The 12,805-nt window shown below is 32.5% G+C and overlaps 1 protein-coding gene across 4 annotated transcripts in view; it reads left to right on the plus strand.

The window, feature by feature from the left end:
• Lmbrd2 (LMBR1 domain containing 2) overlaps positions 1-8,435 on the plus strand; it is a 54,681-nt gene extending 46,246 nt beyond the window's left edge. For all 4 annotated transcript variants that reach the window (XM_074077611.1, XM_074077613.1, XM_074077612.1 and 1 more), the window contains 2 exons: positions 1,529-1,655; positions 2,652-8,435. In XM_074077611.1, coding sequence (XP_073933712.1) covers positions 1,529-1,655; positions 2,652-2,712 — 188 coding nt within the window. In that variant the 3' untranslated portion in view covers positions 2,713-8,435. The remainder of the gene's footprint in view (positions 1-1,528; positions 1,656-2,651) is intronic.
• Positions 8,436-12,805: the final 4,370 nt, after the last annotated feature.

Genomic DNA, 12,805 nt, shown 5'->3' on the forward strand with positions numbered 1-12,805 from the left:
ACAACCTTTATATAAATACACATTTTTCTTTGTGACTATAGCAGATAAGTGAGATAAGAGAGGCAGCCACAAAGATAGTTGGGGGACAGATATCATCATGCTCAAAAGTTTGGCTTTTATACTACAGGTAAGATTTAATCTGGAAAGTAGCATAAAATTTTTGGTTTCAAAAGATGGCTCTTGATGTCCTGGATCAAGTGCATTGATCCAGGAGATGAAAAGCATTTATTTGATATTTACGGTAGAATAAGTAAGAGAGGGCTAAAGTGTTGTTAGAACTAGGAAACAGAGGAATCTGTAAAGAGATTTGGATGTTTACCACAGAGCAGAAGTTTAAAGAAGGGAAAGATCTGGGAGTATGAAGAATGATAAAGAGAAAGGAGACACAAAATTCATTGGATGATGAGTTTGAGATAACCTGGAATGTGGGCATCAACCATTATTTGCTGAATAAAAGGATGAAAGAAATGCTGAAGGGGCTCACATTTAAGGCAGAGTCCAAGATGACAAAATACAGGATCTGGATAGCTTGCCTTGCCTTGTTTTCAAAAAGAACTATATTATAAAGTTGTTTTGAGGCTACTTAGACTGCTTAAAACTAATTGTGAGAGTTTAAGTCATTACAAAGAAACCCCTATCCACATAGAAAAGGAAGAATTACTTGTCTAGATCTATACTGAACAGTATTGTAGTTGTTAACCACATGTGACCATCGAGAACTTGCAATTCAGCTGGTGTTTCATGTTGACAACATTTTGGATATATTGGGTTAAATTAAATGCATTAAAGTTAATTTCACCTCTGTCTTTTACTTTTTAATGTAGCTACTAGAAAGTTTCAAAGTAAATATGGGACTTGCATTTTATCTTTGTGTCCAGTGTTGCCCATACTCCTGCCTCATTGATGAGAAAAGACTGAAGTCTTTATTCAAGAGCTGAGTTTATTACACCTTAAAGTTCTAGCTGAAAAATGAGATTTACTATGAAGTCAGCTGAAATTTAATTTGATAATGAACAACTTCATTATATTGATATCATAAATGTTAGTTTTGATTCATATTATTTATTTGTTTTTGTACCATATCTGCTTCTGAACTTAGACTAGCCACAATAATAGAAAAATTTCCTCATTATTTTCTGTTATACTTTTTCCAGTATTGGATCTTGGACTCACGCCCTTGTGCTTGCTAGGAGGCATTCTACCACTTGAGCCACTCCACCAGCCCTGTATTGTGTTGGGTATTTTCCAGATAAGAGTCTCACTAACTGCTCACCCAGGGCTGGCTTCAAACTGTGATTTTCCTGATCTGTGCCTCCTGAGTAGCTAGGATTATAGACATGAGCCATCAGCACCCAGAATAATTTTCATCTAATTTTTAAAGAACCATGTAGTTATTTCTTATGTTGTCATTACAATTAAAATTGAGATCCTTTATAATTAATCTTGAGCTTTCTTTCTTTGATTCTATAGTCTGTAATCCATAAATTAAAAGACAATAGTAGACATTTTATTTTCTCCTTTTGAGCAGCATCCAAATATACCAGGGCTAATAATAGGACTGAAAGGGACCGAATAGAACTTCTCCAAGATGCAGAACCTTTGGATTTTAATGCAGAAACATTCACTGATGATCCTCTTGAATCTGAATCAGGAAGGTAAGTTCTGGCTGGGCCATTTTGATTCTATTATTTCTCTAAAATTTTAGTGACATAGTGACTTGTCAAGGTTGAAAACAAGTGATAATTAAACATAAGATACATGTTGATGAGGATGTTGCTTAGTGGTAGAGTACTTGCCTAGCATGTGTGAAGCTCTGGATTAGGTCCTTAGCACCAAAAAAAGTTCATTTTTACTACAAATAAAAAACATATTAAGTAACTATACCCTCATATTCTTTTGTATTTGAAAAATTACAGCATTCAGTAGTGGTAATTGGAATAGGTATCTTCATACAACACTAATGGTATTACAAATAATAAAAGATTGAAATAAACAGCAAAGAATCATAAAAATGTTTCTGTATCTATGACAACCCACTTATGAAATTTATTATGTTTAGCAAGAGTTGTATAACTATTGTCTTGATGTCAAACACAGTTCCAAGCACTGTAATAATGATTTATAGTTGAAAATCCAACTGGATTTAAATCCAGAGAGACTTGGTAACTTACTTAGAGTCACACAGCTTGTAAATAGCAAGTTAGGCAAACTCCAGTAATTTGATAGCAGAGTTTGTGCCTTTAGCAACTATGCCATGAGAAAATAAGAAAACAAAAGCAAAATATCACATTCATAAAGACATTTGCTATATTATTGCGTAGAAATAGCAAAAACCTAGAATATTGATTTATACTCAACAATTTATCATTGGTTATTAAACTGATTAATCTCCTGGATGTAGTTTACACCCTCCCACTTTTTTTTATCCCTCACTCTGCCATACATGTATTCTAGGCTCTAACAGTTACTGGCTGATTTATAATTAAGTCCTTTTGGATAATATCCTTAGAAGGTAAGGTTCTGTTGTCAGCTGCTGAATACATTTCATACTCCTTACAGATGTAATAACTTCCTTTTAATATGTTCATATTTTTCTTTCCTCTTTTATTATTTTTGATGACTCAGATCATTTCTTTATGTTTACCTTTAAGGTATCAGCCTGGTGGACGATATCTCTCAATGTCTTCCAGCGTAATATTTGAAGATATCTAAAGTCAGAAAAATTTGTGGAGCAACTAACCAAGTCAACACCTCAGTTCAGCTTTTATGAACACGTGTGTCCCCAAATTTCCTCAGTACTCTCAATGAAAAGTGTCAGGATAACAAAAAAGTGACTGAGAATTAATTACAACTCAGTAAAAATAGGTTATTGTTCACTGAATAGAGCAGCATCTTTTCTAATAGGACTTCTTACATACTAGTCCCTTAATGTCTGCCTTAGAAGTATAGTTAGAAGAGAAAGATTCAATTCATGATGAAAATCAGTAGATGTTGAGAACACGTAATTCAGATTGTTTCAGATTAATTTTTTTCAGGAGAGTTATTTTAAAGGTCCTAGGAAACCATAAGTCAACTAAATATATGTAGTTTCATTAGTGTGATTTACATTTTGGCTGTTCCTAAGAGATATCTTTAACTGTATTTCCCAAAAGAAACATAAGTGAATAGAGATCTCAGATAACAACCTATATTCACAAAACCTATGTCTTAAAACAAGACTGACTTATCAGACATAACTGAATGTAAAAAGCTCTTTTATAAATCTTTATGCCAATTAGTGGGATTTTTGCATGCATAATTAACTGATAGTGTTGGTGTTTTGGGCATGTATACTGTAATCAGGAGATATATTATTCTTTCAGTCCTTGTAGTAACTGTATTTTTTTATGGCATTGGTATTTTTATTAATGCTTTGTAAAAGATTCTCATTTCAGAAAAAAATACTCCCCTTTAGCATTTAGCATATTGATTTAAGTGTTGATCATACCATTCAAGAAGAAATCCTAAGTATTAATGGCAATAGATTTTTTTCAACAGCCAAAGAGTTTCACAAAATTCTCTTAATTTCAAGGTACCTGTTTACACTTTTTGAAAAGAAAATAGCTGGTTATTTAAAGGTAAAAAATGAATGCATTTACTGGTATTATTAGTTCTTAAATTTGGGCTTATAGAAAACAGAAAATTAGACTGGAAAAATAGACAAGTTAATAATAACTTGTTTGTTAAATGTGCTTATAATCATAAATTGATTGTTAAAACCTTTGTGTTTAAGCCAAAGTTAGGTATTATGTTTTTAAAGCACCAGTGTTTTATTGCACAGTGAATATGGTTGAGTACAACATGCTTGCATGGTGTTTTCTTATGGCTCTGAAATATTTGTAACTCTTGTAAAATCCATGCTACATTGGGTGACCATACTTGAATTTGCCCAGGACAGTCTCATAATAGTACCTATTATCCATGTAATTATTACTAGAGCTCATTTTCACTTTCAGGTGTCTCCATTTAAATAATTATATGTTCAACCTAATTGTGTTTCTTGAAAGTAATCTTTTCCTGAGTTATAATTTTAAAATTTCTAGTTTGCCTTTTAATGAGTATTAGCATGTAAAAATTTGAAGGCATAGTTCTATGCAGGTACTGAAAGGAATCGTGTATTATCCTTTTATCTGATTTTTTGATCTTTGAGTTTTTATGAACTTTGAAATTAGATCCTCTTTAAAATAATTATCGATGAATATATTTATTCTGAACTGAAGGTCACATACCTGCTCATTTGAGTATATATACACACACATAGCCTTTTATTGTAAAGTAATGATCAGAGACCCAAAGGTCAGGAATACCATTAATTTAATACTGTTTGTAGTTTCGTGATTGACTCCTTGAATACCTTGGGCAGATCATGTAACCTTTTAGTGCCTCAATTTCTTCATTTGCAGAATGAAGATAATATTTGCTATTTACCTACTGATCTACCTCACAAAACTATTGTGAGGGAGTTGAGTTAATGTTTATGTACTGAAGTTTAGAAAGACAAAACAGTCAGCTGTGCTGGTTTTCCTAGTAGCACTTGAAGGTGATGGATGGTGGAAATGATCATTCCAGAAAAAGGGGTCTGGTTTCTATTTATTATAGAGAAGCTTACAAGTCTCTGAGCAAAAACTTTGAACTAATTTATATGAAGTTCTGTGAAAATAGTGTTTTATTTTTAGCATTTGGGTTTACTTTGGCATCTCCCTCCTTCTTTCTCTCTCCCTTCCTTCCTTCTTTCTCTCTCTCTCTGTCTTTTTTTTTTTTTTTATTGACAGTAGTGTGGTTTGAACTTAGGGCCTTGAACTTGCTAAGCACCCCCAGCCCTCAGAATATTTTTCTTAAGTATAATGTTGCTTGTCATCAGTTTTTGTCATGATACTCAGATGCCATTGTAGAAGTAGAAGAAAAAAGAGAGTAGAAATTACCTAATTACTTTTATAAATAACTTTTATAACACTCTATGGTAAATTGGTAGAAATGCATAAAGGAGTCTTATTACTTTCCTTTATTACTAAATTTTTATGGTTATAATAATTGGAGTATGTATATGTATATACATAAACTTCACAAATAGTATAGATCCCTTTATGACTTTTGAGTTATTTCCAAAATAATTTTTGGTTGTGTCAATGATCCAGAGTATTCAAATTTTAAGTTTGTCTTACGAGATTTTATATGTAATCATATTGAAAGGTTACTTTACTGGGTAAATTTGAGCCTAGAAAACAATTGTTTCTAACCCCTGAAGACCAAGAGTTTATTTCTGGGGAACAAAGGCACCTTGTGTAAAAAACTATAATATGTTCTGTTTTGAGAAGCTTATTAACATGTAATGATTCTGTTGCAAAATATTACTACTAAATTCACATACTTTACATGCAAAGTGCATTCCTTGAATTATTTTGAGCAATTACTTTTTGATGTCTTTCTTACATAATAGGTATCTGCTTAGAATTTTCCAAATTATTTTTCTAAATAGTTATTAGGTAAGGCTATTCAGTAAGCCAGTAAGTAATTCAAAATAATAGTTGCAGAAAGTAATAATAACCTAATAACGTGTTAACAATAGAGCATTTTTTAGGAAAAATTCTTAAAATAAGAAGTGGAGTATAAATCTAATTTTTAAAAATTTGCTCTCCTACCAAATAAATTACAAGGGCTTTAGAATAATGTCAGCATACAAGAAACACTTATTTCACAAAAGAGGTAAAAGTAAATCAGAGCAAAAAGATTTTCTCTTTATAAAGAATAGATTAAGCCGGGTGCTGGTGGCTCACGCCTGTAATCCTAGCTACTTGGGAGTCTGAGATCCAAAGGATTGCAGTTTTAGGCCTGGGCAAATAGTTCACGAGACCCTATCTCCAAAATAACCAGAGCAAAGTTGAGTATAACTCAAGCAGTACAGCGGTAGAGTGCCTGCTTTGCAAGTGTGAGACCCTGAGTTCAAACCTCAGTCCCAACAAAAAAAAAGAAAAAGGATTCAACAACACAAACATTTAAAAAGAAATCCTGCCAGTTGGTTAATTTTTGGCCTCTACTATTTGCCTAAATTTTTAGTTCTAAAATTTAAGCTGAATATATACCCAAATTAAATATGAATAGGAACATCAACATGTGTGTGTTTTTTAAAGTATATTTTAGCATGTTGAATGAATTTCATTTACATTCACTTAGACTAGCAAATCTCATTTTTTTGTACCTTTAATAGATTTAGGGAATGATCTTGATGATGTATTGACCATATTAAAGAAAAAGTAAGCTCTATGTATTACAATTCACACTGTTCAGTTAGGTTAAGTTTTATACTTGTGATTTTAGTGGGCCTTGCCTAAAAATTACAAGGATAAAGATAACATTTGTACTAAGGCACAAAATATGTCCCAGAGAAATTTTAGCATACTTGAATATCCAAGGTGAAGTGGGTCATATTAAATTATAAATGTTAAAGAGTAAGTGGATTTAGAGTTTTGTCTTTTTTCCTCCCTTTCTCACTTCTTTTGTACCTGCCTTTGTTTCTGAGACCTCTTGTTATAGTATGACTTCTAGTGTGCTGACAGATTTTTCTTTTGTTTTTGTGTACACAGTTGTTTTGATGAGCTGTACATTTAAAAGGAACTAGTTATGACCACAAATCCTACTACTTGAAATAGCAGTATTGTATCTAAAGTAGTGAAACAGGTTTTGCTAGACAATTAAGCAACATCTGAAAGTAAATGCTGGCTCAGTGTGTTGCCTTTTAGGTCACTGAGGAGGGCACTTCATTTAATAAAACAATTTTTCCATAAAATTGTAAAAAAAAATCCCAAAACATTAAGAACTTCAAGACCTTTTACTATGAAAAGTAATTCGTACATAATATACATCATTCATATTTTCTTAGGAAAGATAGAACAGTATAAGAGGGTTACAGGAGACTTTCTAATCAGTGACTCTTTCCTGCCCAGAGAGTTGGAAGACCAGGTGGTGTTACTACCTTTTCCAACTCCTGGAGACTAAGCCCTATGCACCTTCTCCCCAGCCAGGTAGGCACTAGTCTGTCCTTTTTCCCATTGCAGAGGGAGCATGTTCTCTCACCTCTAGTTTTTATTGTGCTTATTCTAATTTAACTAAAAATTTGTTTCCATTTTCAAAAGATTTGTCCATTGAGATCAGCTGAGGCCTTGCTATAATTTTTAATATCTTAATAAAGCAAGATTATTCACATAGTTCTCTACTTATCAGTATTTTAAAAGATACTTGTTTTAAATACACTCCTTGGGAAAATTAACTGTTTTTTTCCAGAAAACCTTTTGTGGTTACTTGTTCTCAAGTTACTTTGTAAAAGGAGAATTTTACTGTACTTGGTGCAAAAGAGTACAAAGAATGACTTACTATGGCAGACATACGTAGGGTAAAGTCATAACTTATTAAACTGCATAGTGCCATTTAGAGTGTGTTTGCTGATATAATTCTCATCAACCTACCCATATAGAGCTGTATTTATCAAAAGAATGCTGTCTAGAATCTTCCCTACTTAGTATACCACATTGTAGGGAAGCATTGTGTTATTTATTTTTTTAAGAGCAGTCCAATGGATTTGTTTTTGTCCATATTTTGAAACCAATGTGAAGGAACTTTCTCATTTTAGAAGGTAGGAGATATGTAGACCTATCTTTTAAATTACTCTAACCTAATATATATTTATAAATTATAGCATTGAAAAATACAAAAGAGCTCTATTATTGATGTTATTACTTATTTAATTTTTATAAATGTTTTTGTAAGCAACTAATTGTAGTTCTGACCTGTTTCCTTAGGACAATATTCTGAAGTTCAGTAGTCTAGTATGAATTTGAAATATACCTACATCACTTCGGTATATTTTTTTATATACCAGTACCCAAACAAAGTATACCAAAAGCCTAATTTCTGTATTACATTAATAAAGTGCTTATTATTTTGCCTTCATCTAATTCAGTTGATTAGATGAAATAGAAGATAAATCTCTTCAAATGTGCATCTGATCATAATTTTTCAAAAGCTAACTAGGCTCATTTTTGGTGCATGATGCCAAATTTAATCAGCCTTTACTAACCTGATGTGTAATAACAAATGTTTTCCTATTTGACCAGTGGGTTGTAGTTTAAATTATTTTTCTGTGCAGATTCTCACTACATTTTCAAATATGTATTTGGAAAAAAGCTACAAAGTGCTACTTATAAGTGAGTTAGCATCTTTGGCTTTATCTATGCATAATGTCCTCTCAGTTTGATTTTGAAAAACTCATTGACTTGCAATTCCTTTGTAGTATTGTAACTTATTGTGATGTAATGAATTTTTTGAAATGTTTATATGATTAGTTGTTTGTTAAAATATGGGAAATGATGTAGATTTGCATGAAATAAACTACATTTCTATAACTTCGGATTACTTGTGTATTTTACTTTGAGATTAAGCTTTTAAAAATGGATTTAGACATTCTGTGGTTGCTTACAAATTTATTAGCGAATCTTACAAAAGAAATGTTTTAAGATAAATAATTGAATATGGGTACTTTAGGTTCCACATTACTTCATCTTTTGTTTATAAGTAAAACAAAGGTAATTATAAAATTATAGTAAAAAGCAATGAAATTGAAAATGGGAAAATGGTAGGAATATTAGCAAAACCAAAAGCTGGCTCTTTGAAAAGATCAGCAAATGTTATAAAACTCTAGTCAACCTAACCAAGCAAGTAGGGCAAGTTGCTTTCCTATATACCAAAAATGAACAATTGGAATTTGAAATTAAAACACAATGACATTTATATTAGTACCACAAAAATGAAATACTTAGTATAAATCTAACAAAATCTGTACCAGAGATACAGGAGGAAAACTGTAAAGCTCTGATGAAAGAAATCAAAGAACTGATTCCTATCCATGTTCATGGATAGGAATACTCAATATTTTCAAGATGTGAGTTCTTCCTAACTTGGTTTATAGAGTCAATGTACTATAGCTCAAAATTCTAGTAAGTTATTTTGTGAATATTGACAAACTGATTATAAACTTTATGTGAAGAGGCAAAAAACCCAGAAGGGCCAACTCAATATTGAAAAAGAATAAACTCAGAGAAAAAAACATTACCTAATTTCAAGCCTCACTGAAAAAACTATAGAAAGACATTGTTGGGAAAATAAACAGTTCAGCTGAATGGAAGAAAGAGCTTAAAAATGAACCTACATAAATCTTTTTGGTTTCTGACAGACCGATTTTTTTCAACTGATCTTTTACAAAGGAACAAAAACAGTTCAATGGAGAAAAATTGTTTTCTTTTTCTGGTGCTGAAACAACTGAACATCCATGTGCAACAATATGAGTCTATTTACTGATCTTACGCTTTTCACAAAAATTAATTCAAAATGGATCACAGGCCTAAATGTAAAACACAAAACTAAGAAAGTTTTAGAAGATAATGTATAAGAGACTATAAGTGAAATGAATGTTTGGATATACCAAAACCAATCCACAGGAGAAAATTGTGAATGTTGGACTTAATTAAAATTAGAATTTCTGTTCTGCAAAAGACAGTGTTAAGATAAGGAAGAGATAAGCCACAGACTGTGAGAAAAATATTTGCCAAAGATATATCTGTTCCAGAACTTACAATCAAAATATATAAAGTACACTTAATGCTCAAAAATAAGAAAGCAAGCAACCCAATTTAAAAAAAAAGCATGCAAAGGAGTTTAACAATACTTCACGTAGAAGATACACAGATGGGAAATAAGTATATGAAAATACACTTCATATCATATCTTATTAAGGAATTTCAAATTGCAACATTGAAATGCCATATAAACTTATTAGAAGGCTATGAGCAAAACACTAATCACACCAAATGCTGACAAGGATGGTGGAGTAATAGATACTGTCATTCATTGCTAGCCACTTTGGAAGACAGTTGACAGTTTATTACAAAACTAAAATAGCTGTACAAATTCAGTTATCATGCTCACTGATATTTATCCAAGTAAATTAAAACTTATGTCCATACCAAAATCTGCATGCAAATGTTTATAAAAGTTTTATTCATAATTGCCAAAAATTTGAAACAACCAAGATGTCCTTCAGTAGGTGAATAAATAAGCAAATTGTGGTATGCCCATCAGATGGAATATTATTCAACAATGAAATGAATGATCAAAGCATGAAAAGACAAGTGGGAACCTTAAATGCATATTACTAAGTAAAAGAAGCTAATATGAAAAGTCTATATGTTGAATGATTCCAACTATATGACATTCTGGAAAAGGCAAAAACAATGGAGATAGTAAAAAAAAAAGGTGAAAGTTCTTTCTAATGATGGTGGAAGAATGAATGGCCAGGTGGAATAACTACATGTGGGAACTGAAACTTTTCTGTATGATACTGTAATGACTGACACCTGGCATTACACATTTGTTACAACTACCACATAAAGAGTGAACCCTGATAAACTTTGTGCTCTAGTTAATAGTGTGTCAATGTTAATCCATCAACTGTCATAAATGTGCACCCATGGAAGATGTTAATAACAGGGAAATTGTGAGTAGAAAGCTATTTGACTTTTTTTGCAGTCTTCTGCCTCAGCCTCCCAAGTGCCAGGATTACAGGTATGAATGACCATGCTTGCCTTCTGCTCAATAATTTTGTAAACCTAAAACCTCTCTAAAAACAATACAGTGATTTTTAAAAATAACTTTTTTGTCACTACTAGGGCTTGAACTCAGGGCCTACACTTAGAGTCACTCCACCAGCCCATTTTTTGCTTTGTGATGGGTTTTTCTGAGATAGGGTCTTGTGTACTATTTGCCTAGGCTGGCTTCAAACCATGATCTTCTGCCTTCTGAATAGCTAGGATTATAGGCGTGTACCACTGGCGCCCAGCTTAAATAATGGTATCATTAAAAGTAATTTAAAACTCAATACAGGGAAACTTCCATACACATCCTTTTGTATCTCTTCTTGGATAATAGTATAAAAATATGTAAAGCTTGTCAAAGTTGCAAGATAGTCAAGCTATCTAGCATTCTAGACAAAATATTTTGGGAGGGTGGCTTTCTAGTTTAGAAAGTCCCGCAGCAGAAGTGACAAAAATGAGGTGAAAATATGATTAACACTTGACTTTGTCTAGCTTTCAAAAGAGCATTCCTTTTTTGCCTTCAAGAACTAAGAATAAAGTTATTTTCCATGAAGGTAGCCAACAAAAATTCCTGTGAATATGTTGATACACTTCCTTTTTTTTTTTTTTACTAGTACTCGTTATATTCTTTACTCCAATGTGCACAGTTTAAAAAAAGACAAAGCAAGCAAATAACCAAATAAAAAACATTTTCTTAAATCTTAAAGCCTTAATAGTACATATCTTTTTAATAGTCATTGTAAGGAAATGGAAAGTGTACAAGAAGCACTTTTTAAACATGTGAGGTATAGTAATTGTCTCCAAGTATCATTTGGGGTGCAATCTGAACCAGCCACCTTCACACAACAGCACGTTTGGTAGGTTTACTTTCTAAAACATACTTAAATAGCTAAAGATATTATGTAGCCTAATAGGACTCTAGGAAATTTGAAATGACACTTGTTATTCACATGCTGGTTGTCTTCCGACCAGGACAAAAGTAAATTTCTATCAATATGATTGATGTATCTTCTGTTAAAAAAAAAATGTAACTCCTACTAGTGACTCTTCACCACTCACCCATTGCTCAATAGATGTTTAGCAACACTTAATAACTAAAAAGTAGCAGGACTGTGAATTCTAAGGACTGTGGAGACAATAACTGTGAATAGGCTAGATTCTTCCAGAGCATGGACTGTGGGTATATGGATATACATCCCTAGAGCCTGACGGGGCCTTGTGTGAAGCATGTGCTGACTGAAGGAGGGATAAAAGGCTAAAAAGTGAACACAGAACCTATTATGGTGGCATATCATGGGAAAATCATATTTAACTCTGTGTGTGTGTGTGTGTGTGTGTGTGTGTGTGTATCCTATAAAGACATAATGTTTACCTTAATTGGAGAATATAGGGGAACTTCAATTTTAAAGTTAATTTTGATCAAGGTGTTTACTTAAGCATTTCATTTTCAAAATTAATTAGAAAGCTGCGAATGTTCCAAGTGTTTGTGACTTGGAGTAGCATAGCTCACAGATTCGGTTTTAACCTGTTGGAAACTGTTCATAATTTATTGCAGTGGTATTTAGCATCTTTAAATGCAGTATGCTTTCAACTGCCAAATACATAATTTAACATTTTATTCTGGATCTGCTTTTTATTTAAATTAACGATTGCAGGGTTTAAGACTCTTTACAAATAAATGAAACATGAAATCTGTCCATGAAACATGAAATCCATCAAAGAGATCTTCAGAAGTTACTGGGCAGTTTCACTTTTGTGTCTTGTTAATAAAAGCAACTGAATAAAGCACAAATCTGTAGCTATATCTTCAAGTTCCACTGCTTTACCTCACTTTCACCCGTGTGTGTGTGTGTGTGTGTGTGTGTGTGTGTGTGAGTGTGTGTGTGTGTGTGTGTGTGTGTGTGTGTGTCTGGGGGAGGTTTACTACAATTATTTTCCATGAAGACAACTTTCCACTGAGTTGATTTAAGCCTGGGCTTCTTAGGCTTTAATAGGGCCTTTCCCAAACTACATCTGAACAGTTGCTGAACTTGGTAGAATAAGAAGCTACAGCGAAGCATAGATATTTCTCATGCTGTGTGCATGTGTGTGTGTGTGTGTGTGTATACAAACACACACACACACAT

The sequence above is a fragment of the Castor canadensis genome, chromosome 6 (assembly GCF_047511655.1).
Source record: "Castor canadensis chromosome 6, mCasCan1.hap1v2, whole genome shotgun sequence".
In the NCBI taxonomy this organism is placed as follows: domain Eukaryota; kingdom Metazoa; phylum Chordata; class Mammalia; order Rodentia; family Castoridae; genus Castor; species Castor canadensis.